This window comes from Nerophis lumbriciformis, linkage group LG24, assembly GCF_033978685.3.
Source record: "Nerophis lumbriciformis linkage group LG24, RoL_Nlum_v2.1, whole genome shotgun sequence".
Classification (NCBI taxonomy): Eukaryota; Metazoa; Chordata; class Actinopteri; order Syngnathiformes; family Syngnathidae; genus Nerophis; species Nerophis lumbriciformis.
The window spans coordinates 26,960,998-26,979,990 of record NC_084571.2 but is presented as its reverse complement, the minus strand read 5'-3'; the positions used below and the strand labels follow the sequence as shown (position 1 = coordinate 26,979,990).

The 18,993-nt window shown below is 40.0% G+C and overlaps 2 protein-coding genes across 4 annotated transcripts in view; one reads left to right on the top strand and one right to left on the bottom strand.

Annotated features, from left to right (window-relative positions):
• Positions 1-7,514, bottom strand: part of dnajc7 (DnaJ (Hsp40) homolog, subfamily C, member 7) — a 29,250-nt gene extending 21,736 nt beyond the window's left edge. For both annotated transcript variants that reach the window (XM_061981853.1, XM_061981854.1), the window contains exon 1: positions 7,366-7,514. In XM_061981853.1, coding sequence (XP_061837837.1) covers positions 7,366-7,439 — 74 coding nt within the window. In that variant the 5' untranslated portion in view covers positions 7,440-7,514. The remainder of the gene's footprint in view (positions 1-7,365) is intronic.
• Positions 7,515-9,406: 1,892 nt separating this feature from the next.
• On the top strand, positions 9,407-17,335 carry nkiras2 (NFKB inhibitor interacting Ras-like 2). 2 transcript variants are annotated; one of them, XM_061981855.1, is made up of 4 exons: positions 9,407-9,485; positions 9,779-9,884; positions 16,222-16,463; positions 16,561-17,335. In XM_061981855.1, exons 1-4 carry the CDS (start codon positions 9,408-9,410, stop codon positions 16,801-16,803), a joined length of 669 nt encoding a protein of 222 aa, XP_061837839.1. In that variant the 5' UTR covers position 9,407; the 3' UTR covers positions 16,804-17,335. The 2 variants fall into 2 exon arrangements, with proteins under 2 accessions (XP_061837839.1, XP_061837840.1); XM_061981856.1 differs by having other exon boundaries at positions 9,442-9,489.
• Positions 17,336-18,993: the final 1,658 nt, after the last annotated feature.

Here is an 18,993-nt window from a genome sequence, read left to right as displayed (position 1 = left end):
ATCAACATAAAAAACACAAGATACACTTACAAGTAGTGCACCAACCCAAAACAACTCTCTCCCCCCTTTTGTTCTGGGCATTGAACATGAAGACTCTTCCTTCACTGTTCCGAGTGGCCATGAGAGTCTTGGCAGTGCCTGCCTCCAGTGCTCCAGTGGAGCGAGTTTTCAGCCATGGTGGCATCATACTACGCCCCCATCGTGCACAAATGACTGACAGACTCTTGGCTAATTTGGTCTTTTGCAAATGCAATGCAGCATAGGGCCCTGACATATAAAAAGTACAACTTTTTTGTTATGTTCACGTGTATGTCATGTTTTTTCAATGTTAACACTTTTGTACAAATAAGTACATTTGCACTTTATTTTTCAATGTGTTTGTTCTGTAAAGGAATGAGTTAATGTTTAAAATGACTGGTTAATAGTGCTATTATAAAGTGCAATGTCAGCACAATTTTCTTTCCTGCAATTTAAAATGCACTTGTTTTAATAAATAAATACAGCGTTTGAAAAGCATACACAATCTGTGTTAATATATTAGTCTGTGGTTAAAAGGACTTGAAAGGACTCGAAACTCAAAATGCAGGACTTAGGACTTGACTTGAGACTTTCCAGTCTTGACTTTGGACTTGACTCGGGGCTTGCCTGTCTTGACTCAGGACTTGACTCGGACTTGAGGGCAAAGACTTGAGACTTACTTGTGACTTGCAAAACAATGACTTGGTCCCACCTCTGGTATATAGTGTAATATATTTGAGGGTTTTAATCCTTTAATGGCCGTTAAGAAGAGGAGATATGAACATCAGCGTGGATCTACGTGAGCTTTATTTTTCAACTTGCATGTAAACAAATACGCCACAGCGTCAATTCCTGTCCTTCAACAATGGCTATTCCTTCAGAATAAATATATATATTCATATATTACATACAGCCTATTGACAAGTGATGCACGGATAATTCGATCGTCTTAAATAGACTTTGCTCACTGAAACTGGATGTTGTGATGAAATATCCTCTTCCGCTAGCGACCCTTTCCGGCGACGTAGCTCGCCCAAAGCTGATGAAAAGGTCACATACGGTTCGGGTCGCTTTGCGTTTAGACTAAAGTCACATTTGAAAAGGGCTACCTCTTGATGTGGCCTGAATTTGATGCCAACAGATCCGATTGGAAGCACTGTGGAGCTTTTAGACTGGTAAAAAAAATCTGATCTGTGTCACTTGAGGGCAAAAAAATCAGATTTGGTGTGCAGTGTATACAGGGTCTGAATCCCCAAAGTAGTTCCTTGGTGTTTGTGCTTACAATAACAATGTTGCTACAGTTTGGTTATTACACAGGTTATGGAACAGAAATTAAGTGTTGATGACGGTTTTATATTGCATTTTTAAAGTGATTTAGCGGTAGAATTAATTGCTCCCATTAGCTACAAAGCTAGCTATGAAGAACCAGCCGATCTTTATGTTAGAAAGCGTAATAAATAAATTGTCTTGCCTCTCATAATGATTGTGAACGATAGGCAGAATTCCCCAAAAAGTGCAGTTCCCCTTTAAGTCAGTTATGATTCACTTAATGAGATAAATATATCGAATTTTAAATGTTTAAGACGCTTTTCATAATTCTTCCTCTTTGTATTTTACAAACTTTCCTTAACAGGATCATATTAGTACATTCTTTGACTTCTTTGCTAAATATATAACATTATTTATTTCCACATACTGATATCCTAAAGGTTTTAAGTGTTGTACGTGCATATATATAAATGTGTTAAGTTAGATTTATCTTTAAGGTTATAGTTCTCTATTGTTGAGAAGAATAGTTGTACATTCTTGGGTAGCATCTTATAGTTTGCTTTGTGCATATTTTTGCTGTTTGTAAATGCACCAAATTATTGAATTTCAACATTTTGTGACAGACGCCCTGCAGGGGCCAGTCACAGTCACATTTGCTTTACAGACAAAACACACAAAAAAGTTGTTTTCTTTGCCGGTGCGTCATTTTGTCTGCTATTTAACAGTCAAATGAAAATAGGGCTGGGAGATCAAATAATATCGATATATATCACGATACGATAGACTCGTAATTGATATCAATAAGAAATGTGTTTGATAAAACGTTAGATTTGTTTCTTCTTTTTTGGAAGAACCCAGAAGTTGAGAAGCAAAGTTGGTTGCATAACAAAGGCACTCGCTCTCTGGTAGCCGAGCAACGCAGGAAGTGAGCACTGATCAGTGGGAGTGACAGGCAATCAGGTAACAGTATCAATTATCACGTTTGGCTATGCCATCTTGTTGTCTCATGGTTAATTATTTGCATGGAGTGAAAAGAGAAAGTAAAAATAAGTGCTGCAGAGAGCGAATAAATTGTGGATAAAACAGGAATAGGCACCTTGACAGTTTGGGGATTTTTCTCAAATGGACCGTAGTGAGACCAAAGTGGTCTATAAATGATGCAAGGCGCTCGTCGCTACCAAGACCGGCAAAACCACACCACCTTAGCCATGCTCACCCTTTAGAGAACAGCTGTAACTTCCTCGCACTTAACCTGCAGAAAATAGCTCTTCTCTGTTTTTTTTTATGTTTACATTTTTACACTATTTTGTTACACTTTATCAAGTGTTCAATGTGATTTTGAAATTTTGTTTACATCGATGGTTTTCCATGCTTGTGTTGACATTTCCTTTCTACCTTGATAGCTTAGGGGATTTTAATCAGAGGAAAGTTACATTTGAAATAAAAATGTTTACATGTAAAGTATTTTTCTCCTTGTCCGAATTTTTTGATAGGTCATAAAAAATATCAATAATTACCGATAGACAGATATATAACACTTATATCGCAATACAATTCTTGGCCATGTCGTCCAGCCTTAACTGAGGATATACTTTGCACTTTATTATACAAACTAAACACATATTTTAATCTTTAATCTTATATTAACCATGACATTTCTATTTCTACATGATTAGACTACCAGCCTCACCACAGCTAGGGGACACACTTTAGACCAGTGTTTTTCAACCACTGTGCCGCGGCACACTAGTGTACCGTAAGATATTGTTCGGTGTGCCGTGGGAAATTATGCAATTTCACCTACCGTATTTTCCGCACTATAAGGCGCACCTAAAAACCACAATTTTTCTCAAAAGCTGACAGTGCGCCTAATAACCCGGTGCGCTTTATTACGATTCATTTTCATAAAGTTTCGGTCTCGCAACTTCGGTAAACAGCCGCCATCTTTTTTCCCGGTAGAACAGGAAGCGCTTCTTCTTCTACGCAAGCAACCGCCAAGGAAAGCACCCGCCCCCATAGAACAGGAAGCGCTTCACCCGCCCCCGGAAGAAGAAGAAAAAACGCGCGGATATCACCGTACGTTTCATTTCCTGTTTACATCTGTAAAGACCACAAAATGGCTCCTACAAAGGACAAGGATCCGGTTCATAAAAAGACGCAATCTCTCCATCCGCACACGGATTACTACCGTATTTCACAGCAACTGATATTCCTGTGAACTGCACTGTGGAACGGGAGCACGTACGGTGAATATTCGCACCACAGAGAATGAGAAGTCATCCTTCACTGTGGTTCTAGCTTGCCATGCTAACTTCCACCCAGGGTGATATTCAAAAGGAAGACCTTGCCAAAAGAGACCTTTCCAGCCGGCGTCATCATAAAAGCTAACTCGAAGGGATGGATGGATGAAGAAAAGATGAGCGAGTGGTTAAGGGAAGTTTACGCGAAGAGGCCGGGTGGCTTTTTTCACACAGCTCCGAAGGCGAACACACCTTCACTAAGACGGGCAGATAGCGCCGGTCGACATACGCCAACATCTGCCAGTGGATCGTAAATGCCTGGGCAGATAGTTTCGGTCACAACTGTGGTCCGAGCTTTCCGGAAGGCAGGATTCACAGAACTGCTGCACAACAACAGTGACACTGAATTCGATGACTTCGACGAGGCGGAGCCGGCCATTTTTGGATCCCACGCTTGCGCAACTTTTCAATTCGGACACCGAAGACGAAGAATTCGAAGGATTTACGAATGAAGAATAACTTCAGAAGGTGAGCGCTATGTTTATTTTGTGTGTTGTGACATTAACGTTCGAGCAACATTATGTTGCTATTTATTGCTCTACACCATTTTGAATTTTACTATGTTTGTGATTGCACATTTGCGTACATTTTGGGACAGAGTTGTTAGAACGCTGGTTTTCAATATATTATTAAAGTTTGACTGAACTATCTGACTGTTTTTTTGACATTCACTTTAGCGCAGCGTAGGCGCGGCTTTTAGTCCGGGGCGGCTTATTGGTGGACAAAATTATGAAATATGTAATTCATAGAAGGTGCGGCTAATAATCCGGTGCGCCTTATAGTGCGGAAAATACGGTAATTGGTCGGAAAAATATTTTTTGGATGGATGGATGGAACCTATAATTATATTTCCGCAAATAATGTGCCGTTGTTGAGTGTCTGGAGATCAGCAGAGTAACCATGTAATACTCTTCCGTACCAGTAGGTGGCAGCAGGTAGCTAATTGCTTCATAAGCCGACTTTGACACAAGAGAATTAATGATGGTTATGGTATGGAAGTCATATCGAACAATTGCGTCAAGTATTTGACGAGAACGACTTTACATTGTCAATATATGCTATTGAGTTTTGTTTTTAACATTTTCTGCTGGTAGTGTCTGTCATGTATTGGTTATTTGGGTTACAGGACATTGTAGGGGAACTTCAGGGCGAGGGACACAGGATATGATGACGTGTTGTGTGTTGGACACCTGGAAGTGGAAGAAGTAAGAGCGGGAATAAAAGGCAGAAAAAGACGATCAGCTATCTTTTGGTGTATTATTATGCGTATACTGCTAATAAGTGAACTGATAAGTGACAAGGTTGGCACACAATAATGGCGACGAGGATGGGATAGTGTCCCCCTGGGTTTTTTCAATGAAAAAAATGTGCCATGGCTTAAAAAAGGTTGAAAAACACTACTGTAGACAACTAACCTTGACCAGCCCCCCACCCCCCATTATTTCCTGTCATGACCCCCTCTTGAGGACATTATTTGCATAATGTGTAGTTAAATCAGTGAGGCTGTGAGACTTCCCTCTGGGTACTCCGGCTTTCTCCCACCTCCAAAGACATGCACCTGGGGATAGGTTGATTGGCAACACTAAATTGGCCCTAGTGTGTGAATGTGAGTGTGAATGTTGTCTTGTCTAGGCCCTGCGATGAGGGGGCGACTTGTCCAGAGTGTACACCGCCTTCTGCCCAAATGCAGCTGAGATAGGCTCCAGCACCCCCGCGACCCCAAACGGACAAGCGGTAGAAAATGGATGGAAGGATGGACGGTACAGCAGTGTTTTTCAACCACTGTGAGATATAGTCTGGTGTGCTGTGGGAGATTATCTAATTTGACCTATTTGGGTTAAAAATATTTTTTGCAAACCAGTAATTATAGTCTGCAAATTATGTGTTGTTGTTGAGTGTCGGTGCTGTCTAGAGCTTGGCAGGGTAACCCTGTAATACTCTTCCATATCAGTAGGTGGCAGCCGGTAGCTAATTGCTTTGTAGATGTCGGAAACAGCGAGAGGCAGCGTGCAGGTAAAAAGGTGTCTAATGCTTAAACCAAAAATAAACAAAAGGTGAGTGCCCCTAAGAAAAGGCATTGAAGCTTCGGGAAGGCTATGCAAAACAAAACTAAAACTGCACTGGCTACAAAGTAAACAAAAACAGAATGCTGGACGTCAGCAAAGACTTACTGTGGAGCAAAAACGTCGTCCACAATGTCCATCCAAACATGACATGACAATCAACAATGTCTCCACAAAGAAGGATAAAAACAACTGAAATATTCTTGATTGCTAAAACAAAGTAGATGTGGGAAATATCGCTCAAAGGAAGACATGCTCAGTGGCCTTGTGGTTAGAGTGTCCGCCATGAGATCGGTAGGTCGTGAGTTCAAACCCCGGCCGAGTCATACCAAAGACTATAAAAATGGGACCCATTACCTCCCTGCTTGACACTCAGCATCAAGGGTTGGAATTGGGGGTTAAAGCACCAAAAATTATTCCCGGGCGCGGCCACCGCTGCTGCTCACTGCTCCCCTCACCTCCCAGGTGGTGATTAAGGGTGATGGGTCAAATGCAGAGAATAATTTCGCCACACCTAGTGTGTGTGACAATCATTGGTACTTTAACTTTAATGAAACTGCTACAGGAAAATACCAAAAAAAGAGAAAAAGCCACCAAAATAGGAGCGCAAGACAAAAACTACAACACTGCAAACAGGAAAACAGCGGCGTGATGTGACAGGTGGTGACAGTACACCTACTTTGAGACAAGAGCTATATTGATGCATGCTTGGTTATGGTTGAAAGTCCATCCATCTATCCATTTTCTACCGCTTATTCCCTCCGGGGTCGCTGGAGCCTGGGCGGAAGGTGGGGTACACCCTGGACAACATTCACACTCACATTCACACACTAGGGCCAATTTAGTGTTGCCCATCAACCTATCCCCAGGTGCATGTCTTTTGGAAGTGGGAGGGAACCCACGCAGTCACGGGGAGGACATGCAGAAATATCCCGAGCCAGGACTACTCAGGACCTTCGTACTGTGAGGCAGACGCACTAACCCCTCTCCCACCGTGCTGCCCCAACAATTGCGACAACGACTTTTTACTGTCAACTGAGTTTCGTTTTTTTAAGTGATTTCTGATGTGCCTTGGCTCAAAAAAGGTTGACAAACACTGGTATACAGTACTACAGTTGCTTCCCCTAGTGGCTACAAAGGTGAACTGCAGCTTTGACAAATAAGGTCATACAGTTCATCGGACCGGAAGCACATACCATATATTCCCATGTTGACATGCAGCAAGTGCATGACTTACCATGTGTCTAATAATGTTTTAGATACATAATACAAATACAAAATGATAAAGCATGTTTAGGAGACATCGTGCGTTACAAAAGGCATGCAATTGGAAACCTACAAAAGTAAATGTGCGAAGTGTGTTAGTAGGAGAGGCTGGCTAAACATAGAAGGAACCTAACGTGGCCAGGAACATATGACACCATCCACGCTTTGGCACTGGACAACTGCCAGGACTTTTTTTTTTTTAGCAAGCATGCCATTCGAACTTTCGAGAATGGACTTCTGCCCCAAGGCTTCCTTCCAAAGCAGAAACATACTAAACAACATTTTCCACATTGTTGTCAAGCTAGCAAATTAGCACACAGCCGTCTCACGCTAGTTAGCGTTGGTAGCGACGTGACAACATCACAGAACAAAGAACAATAGTCCATGTTTTACACCGAGTTCGAATGATTCGGACAGGTTCTGTCTCTACCGCTGACAGAGCATCCTACCGTTCCACTTCCTCGTCGCTGAGCAGCTCTATGTCGGGGTCCATGTTCGCGGCATCGCAATGCTTGCTCGCCATTTTGCCTTGACCGTGGAGGGGGCGGGGCTAGATGCTGCAGTCATGACGTCACCATAAACCGGAAGTCGTCCCCTCGCCCAGGTTAAAGTCATATTTTTTAATATCGCTATGAAGAAAACACCCGAGTTGTTTTTTTATTACACAAAACAACAAAAGGAGGTAGGAATGTTAATATCAGTGTTGCGCCTCGATTTTGTTATTCGAACGTTACTATCATTACAAATGTAACTAGAGATTATCGGCCGATGAATGCGTTAAAATGTAATATCGGAAATTATTGGTATCGTTTTTTTTATTATCGGTATCTTTTTTTTAATTAAATCAACATAAAAAACACAAGATACACTTACAATTAGTGCACCAACCCAAAAAACCTTCCTCCCTCATTTACACTCATTCACACAAAAGGGTTGTTTCTTTCTGTTATTAATATTCTGGTTCCTACATTATATATCAATATATATCAATACAGTCTGCAAGGGATACAGTCTGTAAGCACACATGATTGTGCGTGCTGCTGGTCCACTAATAGTACTAAGTTACTAACCTTTAACAGTAAATTTTTCTCATTTTCATTAATTACTAGTTTCTATGTAAATATTTTTATATTGTTTTACTTTCTTTTGTATTCAAGAAAATGTTTTTAATTTATTTATCTTATTTTATTTTATTAATTAAAAAAAAAAGTACCTTATCTTCACCATACCTGGTTGTCCAAATTAGGCATAATAATGTGTTAATTCCACGACTCTATATATCGGTTGATATAACCTCTAGAAAGAGGTTCCGCAGCCTCCGAAGCAGAACCTCCAGGTTCTGCTACAGCTTCTTCCCTCAAGCCGTAAGACTCTTGAACGCACCATAATTAAATTATCCCCTCAACTGCCCCCAAAATGGATTAACTCGCTGGAATGAAAAAAGACAATATAACATACATCCATAAACGTGGACGCATGTGAAAAAGTGCAATATATTTATCTGTACAGCAATCTATGTATTTATTTATATATATATATTCATTTTATATATATATATTTATATATTATTTATATATATATATTTATTTATATATGCACCTTATTGCTTTTTTATCCTGCACTACCATGAGCTTATGTAACGAAATTTCGTTCTTATCTGTGCTGTAAAGTTCACATTTGAATGACAATAAAAAGGAAGTCTATGATCGGTATCGGTTGATATCGGTATCGGTAATTAAAGAGTTGGACAATATCAGAATATCGGATATCGGCAAAAAGCCATTATCGGACATCCCTAAATGTAACCCTATTTTTATGGGCTTGCCTCTGTAGTGGAGCGTAGGTTTTAGAAAAGAAAGGAAATAAAGTGGTCCTCGTGTAAAACTGGAGCCTCCGTGTTTGTTATTTTATAGTTTCATACAATATTGGCGATTTACATAAAAATAGGTTACATACCTCCCCTCCTACAAAAAGAAACGTTCTCGTTTCAACACCATAACAGAATAAGTGCAAAAACAAACACGGAGGCTCCAGTTGTACACGAGGACCACTTTATTTTCTTTCAAAAACCTCCGCTCCACTACAACGTGTCATCACTTCCGCTCTTGGCGCCTTCAAAATAAGAGCTCAAGACATATACTGTATAACAGCTTATAACAGGAACTTAATATCATAAAGAGGCAAGCCCATAAAAATAGGTTACACAAATATAATGTATTAAATCGACGGTTTAGTACAACAGATAACCGCCTCGTTATACGTATAGCTTTGTTTACCTAATTGTATGAATCGCAATGTGCAAGTGTACCTATTGTTGTGGCCACCGAGTGTGTATTTCGCCACCGCGGTTATCAGATTCTTCCAGCGCATATCTGCAGCGACAGGAGCAACAACACAATGAAGGCATTGCGAGCGGGACGAGAAACAGCCATTTAGAGGCGCAAACTACAAAGCTGATGTATTTGCTCCATATAAAATTATACAGAGGCCAATGAAAGAGTATGACGATGTGACGTCATCGCAACGCCCACTTCCGGATTCTGAGGGAGCAGGAAAGCGGCAGCACACGGCAAGTAAACGAATTTGTACATATTTGTGAAAATATAATGTGCTTGTATGACTTCTGCTAACACGTACTTTTGTTTTTAGAAGAAAGAAAACTGGCTTGATGTTTTGTATTTTTCACATTGGGCCATTTGATTGTCGAATGCTAATGCTAAGCTAGTTTGTTGTTTACTTCCTGCTAACACTAATAATAATAGCAGTGATCGTGCACTGTTAGCTCACAAAACAACCGACGTAGCACTGCCTTTTCAGTTGTTTACCAATATATTCATGTCCGTTTTGCGTGTGGATGCACAGAAAAGCGTCGTCATGGGCAAAAGCTGCAAAGTGGTGGTGTGCGGCCAGGCTGCAGTCGGTAAAACCGCCGTCCTGGAGCAACTCCTCTACGCCAACCATGTTGCAGGTAAGCATCTCAATACACCTCGATCGATTACCCGATTAGTCACTTTTAACGTTGCCAAACCACAATCTATAACACACTATTCCAATCCAATCCACTGTATTTATTTATTTATCATTTAAACAACAAAAATGTTTCCAAAGTGCTGCACAGCAATATTAAAAACATCCATCCATCCATCTTCTTCCGCTTATCCGAGGTCGGGTCGCGGGGGCAGCAGCCTAAGCAGGGAAGCTCAGACTTTCCTCTCCCCTGCCACTTCGTCCAGCTCCTCCCGGGGGATCCCGAGGCGTTCCCAGGCCAGCCGGGAGACATAGTCTTCCCAACGTGTCCTGGGTCTTCCCCGTGGCCTCCTACCATTCGGACGTGCCCGAAACACCTCCTGAGGGAGGCGTTCGGGTGGCATCCTGACCAGATGCCCGAACCACCTCATCTGGCTCCTCTCGATGTGGAGGAGCAGCGGCTTTACTTTGAGCTCCCCCCGGATGGCAGAGCTTCTCACCCTATCTTTAAGGGAGAGCCCCGTCACCCGGCGGAGGAAACTAATTTCGGTCGCCTGTACCCGTGATCTTGTCCTTTCGGTCATAACCCAAAGCTCATGACCATAAGTGAGAATAGGCACGTAGATCGACCGGTAAATTGAGAGCTTTGCCTTCCGGCTCAGCTCCTTCTTCACCACAACGGATCGATACAGCATCCGCATTACTGAAGACGCCGCACCGATCCGCCTGTCGATCTCACGATCCACTTTTCCCTCACTCGTGAACAAGACTCCTAGGTACTTGAACTCCTCCACTTGGGGCAGGGTCTCCTCCCCAACCCGGAGATGGCACTCCACCCTTTTCCGGGCGAGAACCATGGACTCGGACTTGGAGGTGCTGATTCTCATCCCAGTCGCTTCACACTCGGCTGCGAACCGATCCAGTGAGAGCTGAAGATCCTGGCCAGATGAAGCCATCAGGACCACATCATCTGCAAAAAGCAGAGACCTAATCCTGCAGCCACCAAACCAGATCCCCTCAACGCCTTGACTGTGCCTAGAAATTCTGTCCATAAAAGTTATGAACAGAAACAATGTTCAAATATTATCCTTAGCTCCACCAATGACTGAATAAAAACAAAAAAATAAATAAATATTAAAGCTGCAAGCAGCGATGGACGGGACCGACTTTGACGGCACATAAAATCCAAACCGGAGCAGTAATTAAAACTCTTTCATCAACTTTTAATCAGAAGGGTTCAATCTCTCTCCTGTGCTAGTTTGAAGCCGACACGACAAACGCGCTCAGAGGAGAAAATGTTTTAAAAAAAAGATGACTGCTTTGACCCAACTTTTATTTTGAAGGGGGAATTGCAAACTTCCTGTTGATTTTTGCTGGGGGTTGTCAATATATGAAATGTAAGTCTAAGTGAGACCTACATAGAGGTTTTTGTTTCATGTCTCTATGACATTCCTACTGTTTTCTTCCTAGGGGGCGCAAGAGCGCAATTTTGACTTTTGGGGTTTGTTTTTTTTGATTAGATCGCAATTTTCGCCAGTCCTGATGTGTGTGTCCAATTTGGTGAGTTTTGAAGCATGTTAAGGGGGTCAAATTACAGCTCAAAGAGGCAAAGGTGACTGTTTTTACTAAACTTTTGTTTTGAAGGGGAAATTGCCAACTTCCTGTTCATTTTTGCTGAAGGATGTCAGTGTATGAAATCTAGGTCTAAGTGAGACCTACATAGAGGTTTTTGTTTCATGTCTCTACGACATTCCTACTGGAAGTTACAGGCAGTTTTGTCTGTGTTTTCTTACTAAGGGGCGCTAGAGCACAATTTTGACTTTTGGGTTTTTTTTTTTTGATTGGATCGCAATTTTCGCCAGTCCTGATGTGTGTGTCAAATTTGGTGAGTTTTGAAGCACGTTAAGGGGGTCAAATTACAGCTTAAAGAGGCAAAGGTGACTGTTTTTACTAAACTTTTGTTTTGAAGGGGGAATTTCCAACTTCCTGTTGATTTTTGCTGAATGATGTCAGTGTATGAAATCTAGGTCTAAGTGAGACCTACATAGAGGTTTTTGTTCCATGTCTCTACGACATTCCTACTGTAAGTTACAGGCAGTTTTGTCTGTGTTTTCTACCTAGGGGGCGCTAGAGCGCAATTTTGAGTTTTTGGGTTTGTTTTTTTTGATTAGATCGCAATTTTCGCCAGTCCTGATGTGTGTGTCAAATTTGGTGAGTTTTGAAGCACGTTAAGGGGGTCAAATTACAGCTTAAAGAGGCAAAGGTGACTGTTTTTACTAAACTTTTGTTTTGAAGGGGGAATTTCCAACTTCCTGTTGATTTTTACTGAAGGATGTCAGTGTATGAAATCTAGGTCTAAGTGAGACCTACATAGAGGTTTTTGTTCCATGTCTCTACGACATTCCTACTGTAAGTTACAGGCAGTTTTGTCTGTGTTTTCTTCCTAGGGGGCGCTAGAGCGCAATTTTGAGTTTTTGGGTTTGTTTTTTTTGATTAGATCGCAATTTTCGCCAGTCCTGATGTGTGTGTCAAATTTGGTGAGTTTTGAAGCACGTTAAGGGGGTCAAATTACAGCTTAAAGAGGCAAAGGTGACTGTTTTTACTAAACTTTTGTTTTGAAGGGGGAATTTCCAACTTCCTGTTGATTTTTACTGAAGGATGTCAGTGTATGAAATCTAGGTCTAAGTGAGACCTACATAGAGGTTTTTGTTCCATGTCTCTACGACATTCCTACTGTAAGTTACAGGCAGTTTTGTCTGTGTTTTCTTCCTAGGGGGCGCTAGAGCGCAATTTTGAGTTTTTGGGTTTGTTTTTTTTGATTAGATCGCAATTTTCGCCAGTCCTGATGTGTGTGTCAAATTTGGTGAGTTTTGAAGCACGTTAAGGGGGTCAAATTACAGCTTAAAGAGGCAAAGGTGACTGTTTTTACTAAACTTTTGTTTTGAAGGGGGAATTTCCAACTTCCTGTTGATTTTTGCTGAAGGATGTCAGTGTATGAAATCTAGGTCTAAGTGAGACCTACATAGAGGTTTTTGTTTCATGTCTCTACGACATTCCTACTGGAAGTTACAGGCAGTTTTGTCTGTGTTTTCTTACTAAGGGGCGCTAGAGCACAATTTTGACTTTTGGGGTTTGTTTTTTTGATTGGATCGCAATTTTCGCCAGTCCTGATGTGTGTGTCAAATTTGGTGAGTTTTGAAGCACGTTAGGGGGTCAAATTACAGCTCAAAGAGGTGGCGGTATAATAATAAAGAAATAAATAAAACCTTAGAAATACAATAGGGTCCTCTGTCCCAAAGGGACATTCGGTCCCTAATAAAACCAATATAAAAATAAATATGATTAAAATCTATTTTAAAGGGAAAAACCAATTAAAACAGTAAATAGAAATCAAAATTTATAAAAACAAAACAAAACACAGAGGACCACAGAACTCACGTAGTGTTAAAAGCCAAAGAATAAAAGTGTGTTCCAGAGCTTAGGGCCGACCACAGAGAAAGCTCTGTCTCCCCTGGATTTAAGTCTGGTCTTGGGCACCACGAGCTGGGGCTGGCTCTCGGACCTCAGAGCGCGCGTAGGAGTGTAAATTTGGATGAAGTCCGAAATATGAGGTGCCAGTCCATGTAAAGCTTTAAATTCAAACAGCAAGGTTTTAAAATCAATCCTAAAATGAACAGGGAGCCAGTGCAAACTCTGAAGAATTGGGGTTATATGCTCGGGTCTCCTGGCCCCTGTTAAAAGTCGTGCTGCCGCGTTCTGAACTAACACTAACATTATTTATTAATTCTGGTTTATTGAAACTACAGGAGCTAGTAAAGTTACAGACATTACGTGTCATGTTTAAGGCTAAAAGTAAAACATTACCAGCAAATTTACAAAAAAAATGTTTGAGAATGAAGAGCATAGAAGACAAGGTCATTTCAAACATCAGTATTCAAGGACAACTTTAAAACAAATGTATATATCAGTGGTGGGGGTTAAACTATGGAATTCTCGTTACAATGAGATAAAAGACTGTAAAAATATATTCCGATTGAAAAAAATATATAAAGACAGAACAATAAGATCATATGGACAGCATTTTGCTTATTTTTTTGTCTGGTTTTGTATTTGTTTTGTATCATCCCGTGAGGTGTACCGTATTTTCCGGACTATAAGTCGCAGTTTTTTTCATAGTTTGTCCGGGGTGCGACTTATACTCAGGAGCGACTTATGTGTGAAATTATTAACACATTAGCGTAAAATATGAAATAATATTATTTAGCTCATTCACGTAAGAGACTAGACGTATAAGATTTCATGGGATTTAGCGATTAGGAGTGACAGATTGTTTGGTAAACGTATAGCATGTTCTATATGTTATAGTTATTTGAATGACTCTTACCATAATATGTTACGTTAACATACCAGGCATGTTCTCAGTTGGTTATTTATGCCTCATATAACGTACACTTATTCAGCCTGTTCACTATTCTTTATTTATTTTAAATTGCCTTTCAAATGTCTATTCTTGGTGTTGGCTTTTATCAATTACATTTCCCCCCAAAATGCGACTTATACTCCAGTGCGACTTATAAATGTTTTTTCCCTTCTTTATTATGCATTTTCGGCCGGTGCGACTTATACTCCGGAGCGACTTACACTCCGAAAAATACGGTATACAAAACGTTTTATGGAACGCATTTAATAATAAGTATGTGTCTATCGCATACTTGCCAACCCTCCCGAATTTTCCGTGAGACTCCCGAAATTCAGCGCCTCTCCCGAAAACCTCCCGGGACAAATATTCTCCCGAAAATCTCCCGGTTTTCAGCCGGAGCTGGAGGGGGCCTCCAGCTCCATGCAGACCTGAGTGAGGACAGCCTTTTTTCATGACGGGAGGACAACAGGGTGACAAGAACTAAATCATCCAGACTAGAGATAAATTGTATTATTATGTTTATCTTACCTACAAATAAATATATTTGTTAATTAAAAAAAAAAAAAAAAAAACATTTTTACTGTATTTTGCTAAAAACATCAATTTTTTTTTCTGACTCCTTATTACATCCAGCCATAGAATTATACATTTAAATAAACATGTTTGAAATAATTAATTTTAAATGATCATAGTAATTCATTTAAAATGACCATATCTAATTATTAAAATAATTGCTTGTTTATCAACAACTTTATCATTTTATTCATTACATTTTGAAGCTCTCAGAAGCCAAGTTATGTTATATTCATTAAGATTTATTTATGCAAGTTTGAAGTATCAATTATCTAAACACAGTTTTGTTTGCATATTTTCAGGATATGTGTATATATATATATATATATATATATATATATATATATATATATATATATATATATATATATATAAGGGCTTCACGGTGGCAGAGGGGTTAGTGCATCTGCCTCACAATACGAAGGTCCTGAGTAGTCTTGGGTTCAATCCCGGGCTCGGGATCCTTCTGTGTGGAGTTTGCATGTCCTCCCCATGACTGCGTGGGTTCCCTCCGGGTACTCCGGCTTCCTCCCACTTCCAAAGACATGCACCTGGGGATAAGTTGATTGGCAACACTAAATTGGCCCTAGTGTGTGGATGTGAGTGTGAATGTTGTCTGTCTATCTGTGTTGGCCCTGCGATGAGGTGGCGACTTGTCCAGGGTGTACCCCGCCTTCCGCCCGATTGTAGCTGAGATAGGCTCCAGCGACCCCAAAGGGAATAAGCGGTAGAAAATGGATGGATGGATATATATATATATATATATATATATATATATATATATATATAGATATATATGTGTGTGTGTGTGTGTATGGAATGCTTGACTTGGTGAATTCTAGCTGTCAATATACTCCTCCCCTCTTAACCACGCCCCCAACCACGCCCCCCACCCCCACTTCCCGAAATCGGAGGTCTCAAGGTTGGCAAGTATGGTCTATCGTGATATATATTGAACGCATCATAATTAAATTAAATGATCCCCTCAACTCCCCCCAAAATGGATTAACTCGCTGGAATAAAAAAGACAATATAACATACATCCATAAACGTGGACGCATGTGAAAAAGTGCAATACATTCATCTGTAGAGTAATCTATTTATTTATATATATTTATATATATTTATTTATTTGATATATATATTTATTATTTATATATGCACCTTATTGCTTTTTTTATCCTGCACTACCATGAGCTTATGTAGCGAAATTTCGTTCTTATCTGTGCTGTAAAGTTCAAATTTGAATGACAATAAAAAGGAAGTGTAAGTCTAAGTCTATATTGATATTGTTTTATCGTCCCAGCTCTAGTTATGATACTGCCTATCCTGACTTTGCTTTCAGGTTCAGAGCCCATGGAGACCCTGGAGGACATTTACATCGGCTCCATTGAGACCGACCGAGGCACCAGGGAGCAGGTGCGCTTCTACGACACCCGTGGCCTCCGGGACGGCGTGGAGTTCCCTCGCCACTACTACAGCTTCGCCGACGGCTTTGTGCTGGTCTACAGCATCGACAGCAAGGAGTCCTTCAAGCGCATGGAGGCCCTCAAGAAGGACATCGATCGGCACAGGGACAAGAAGGAGGTGAGGGGGATGACGACAAAACAAAACCATGCGCCTTTTCCTCACTTTTTGTTTACATTCCAAAGTATTGATCTTTTCCCTTTGACGCCACACCCAGGTGACCATCGTGGTGCTAGGCAACAAGCTGGACAAGCAGGACGAGAGGAGGGTGGACGCCATCATGGCGCAGAACTGGGCCAAGAACGAGAAGGTGCGCCTGTGGGAGCTGTCGGTGGCGGACCGCCGCACGCTCATCGAGCCTTTTGTGTACCTGGCCAGCAAAATGACACAGCCGCAGAGCAAGTCCACCTTCCCCCTCAGCAGGAACAAGAACAAGGGCAGCGGGCCGACAGACGGCTGAACAGGCGGACACGTTCGTATGTACAGTATCATGTTTGATTTATGCACAGCTTCTTTGCGTTGCAATTCACACCGAGGTATGCGAGCACAGTTGGGATCATGTCAGCATCTCATTGTCTGACTTTCCACATAAACAATGACATTCTGATCCCGCAGATTAAACTACCGCGGCTGTATTTGCATGTATTTCAAGATGTATGTATATGATACAGGCAAACTATGTACACCTGTAGATGTGCCAACAATAGGCATGGAGATGTGTTACACTGCTGCTACTGCTTTGTACAGGCATTGGCTGTTAAACCTTTCAAATATTGGATTCACAACAAGCCTTATTCTGAGAATATTGCTGAATGGCACCAAATATAAGCACCTCCTGTTTTTTTTAATTTCCTTAGAAAAGTGTGATTTTGTTGATATTGTCTTAAAAATATAATCTGTCAAATTGAATTTATGTCTTAATATCGTTTTACGACTGCTCAACCAGTATTTGTTGGCATGTACGGTAAAAAGAATAAAATACATGTGCCTAATCCTCTTTATATTGTATTCATATGTACACAACACTAGCATAATAGTACGATTATTATATTATTTTTGAGAAACTACATTCCCAAACATCTGTATTTAAACACATTAATGTGTTATAGACATATATGTATATACATACATACGTGCATATATGTGTGTATATGTATGTATTTATGTGTACATATATATAAATAAATAAAATATGTATTTATTATTAATTATTTAAAAAGTAAAACCATTATGAAAAAAGCACAATATTCAGAGAAAAAAACAGAAATGTTTATACTAATAACTAAAATCACAAAGCTTTGTCTTTAAATATAAATTGTATTTATATGTAATTAAAATAATTATTTCTATTCATATCAATCATAGCTAAAAAAATAAATACAATTATTATATATTGATACAGTTCATTGCTGTATTCCAATTATCCATCTTTTTTCTTTCTTTTTTTAGTTTATTTCGAACATGAACACACTTACAGTATAATACATCACAATTTCATATCATTTCACTTTTCATCATGTCCGAAAAGGAGTAGGAAGAAGCAAAGCTTATTTAATCCTACCCCTTTCCCACTTCAGAGCGTTTACAAATATATACATTCATTTACTGACCTTTTTATATAATAAAATAACATCTGTGAATTAGTGTACACAACAGTTTTGTAATATGTCATTAATTCAGTCATTATTAACATACTGAGATGAAGAATATCTTACTTTCAATAAGGTTGAAAGTATTTCTCATAATTCTTCTTCTTTGTACTTTGTAAGCACTATTCATTTGAACAACCTCTTAAACTGGATCATCTCAGTACAATGTTTAACTTCTTTACTTAATCCATTCCATCATTTAATTCCACATACTGATATGCTAAAGGTTCTAAGTGTTGTACGTGCATATAAATGTTTTAAATTATTTTTTCCTCTAAGGTTATATTTCTCCTCTTTAGTTGAGAAGAATTGTTGTACATTCTTTGGTAGCAGGTTATAGTTTGCTTTGTACATCATTTTAGCTGTTTGCAATTTTACCAAATCACCAAACTTTATTATTTTTGACTCAATAAATAAAGGGTTTGTATGTTCTCTATATCCAACATTATGTATTATTCTAACTGATCTTTTTTGTAACACAATTAACGAATGTAGCGCACATTTGTAGTTATTTCCCCATATTTCTACACAATAACTCAGATATGGTAACACTAGCGAGCAGTAGAGAATTTTCTACCGCTTGTCCCTCTCGGGGTTGCGGGGGGTGCTGGAGCCTACCCCAGCTATATCCATACTTGCCAACCCTCCCGAATTTTCCGGGAGACTCCCGAAATTCAGCGCCTCTCCCGAAAACCTCCCGGGACAAATATTCTCCCGAAAATCTCCCGATTTTCAGCCGGAACTGGAAGCCACGCCCCCTCCAGTTCCATGCGGACCTGAGTGAGGACAGCCTTTTTTCCCGACGGAGGACAACAGGGTGACAAGAACTAAATCATCCAGACTAGAGATCAATTGTATTATTATGTTTATCTTACCTAAAAATACATATATTTATTAAAAAAAAAAAAAAAACTAAATACATTTTTACTATATTTTGCTAAAAACATCAAAATTAATTGTATTTTTATTTGTATTTTTTTCTGACTCCTTATTACATCCAG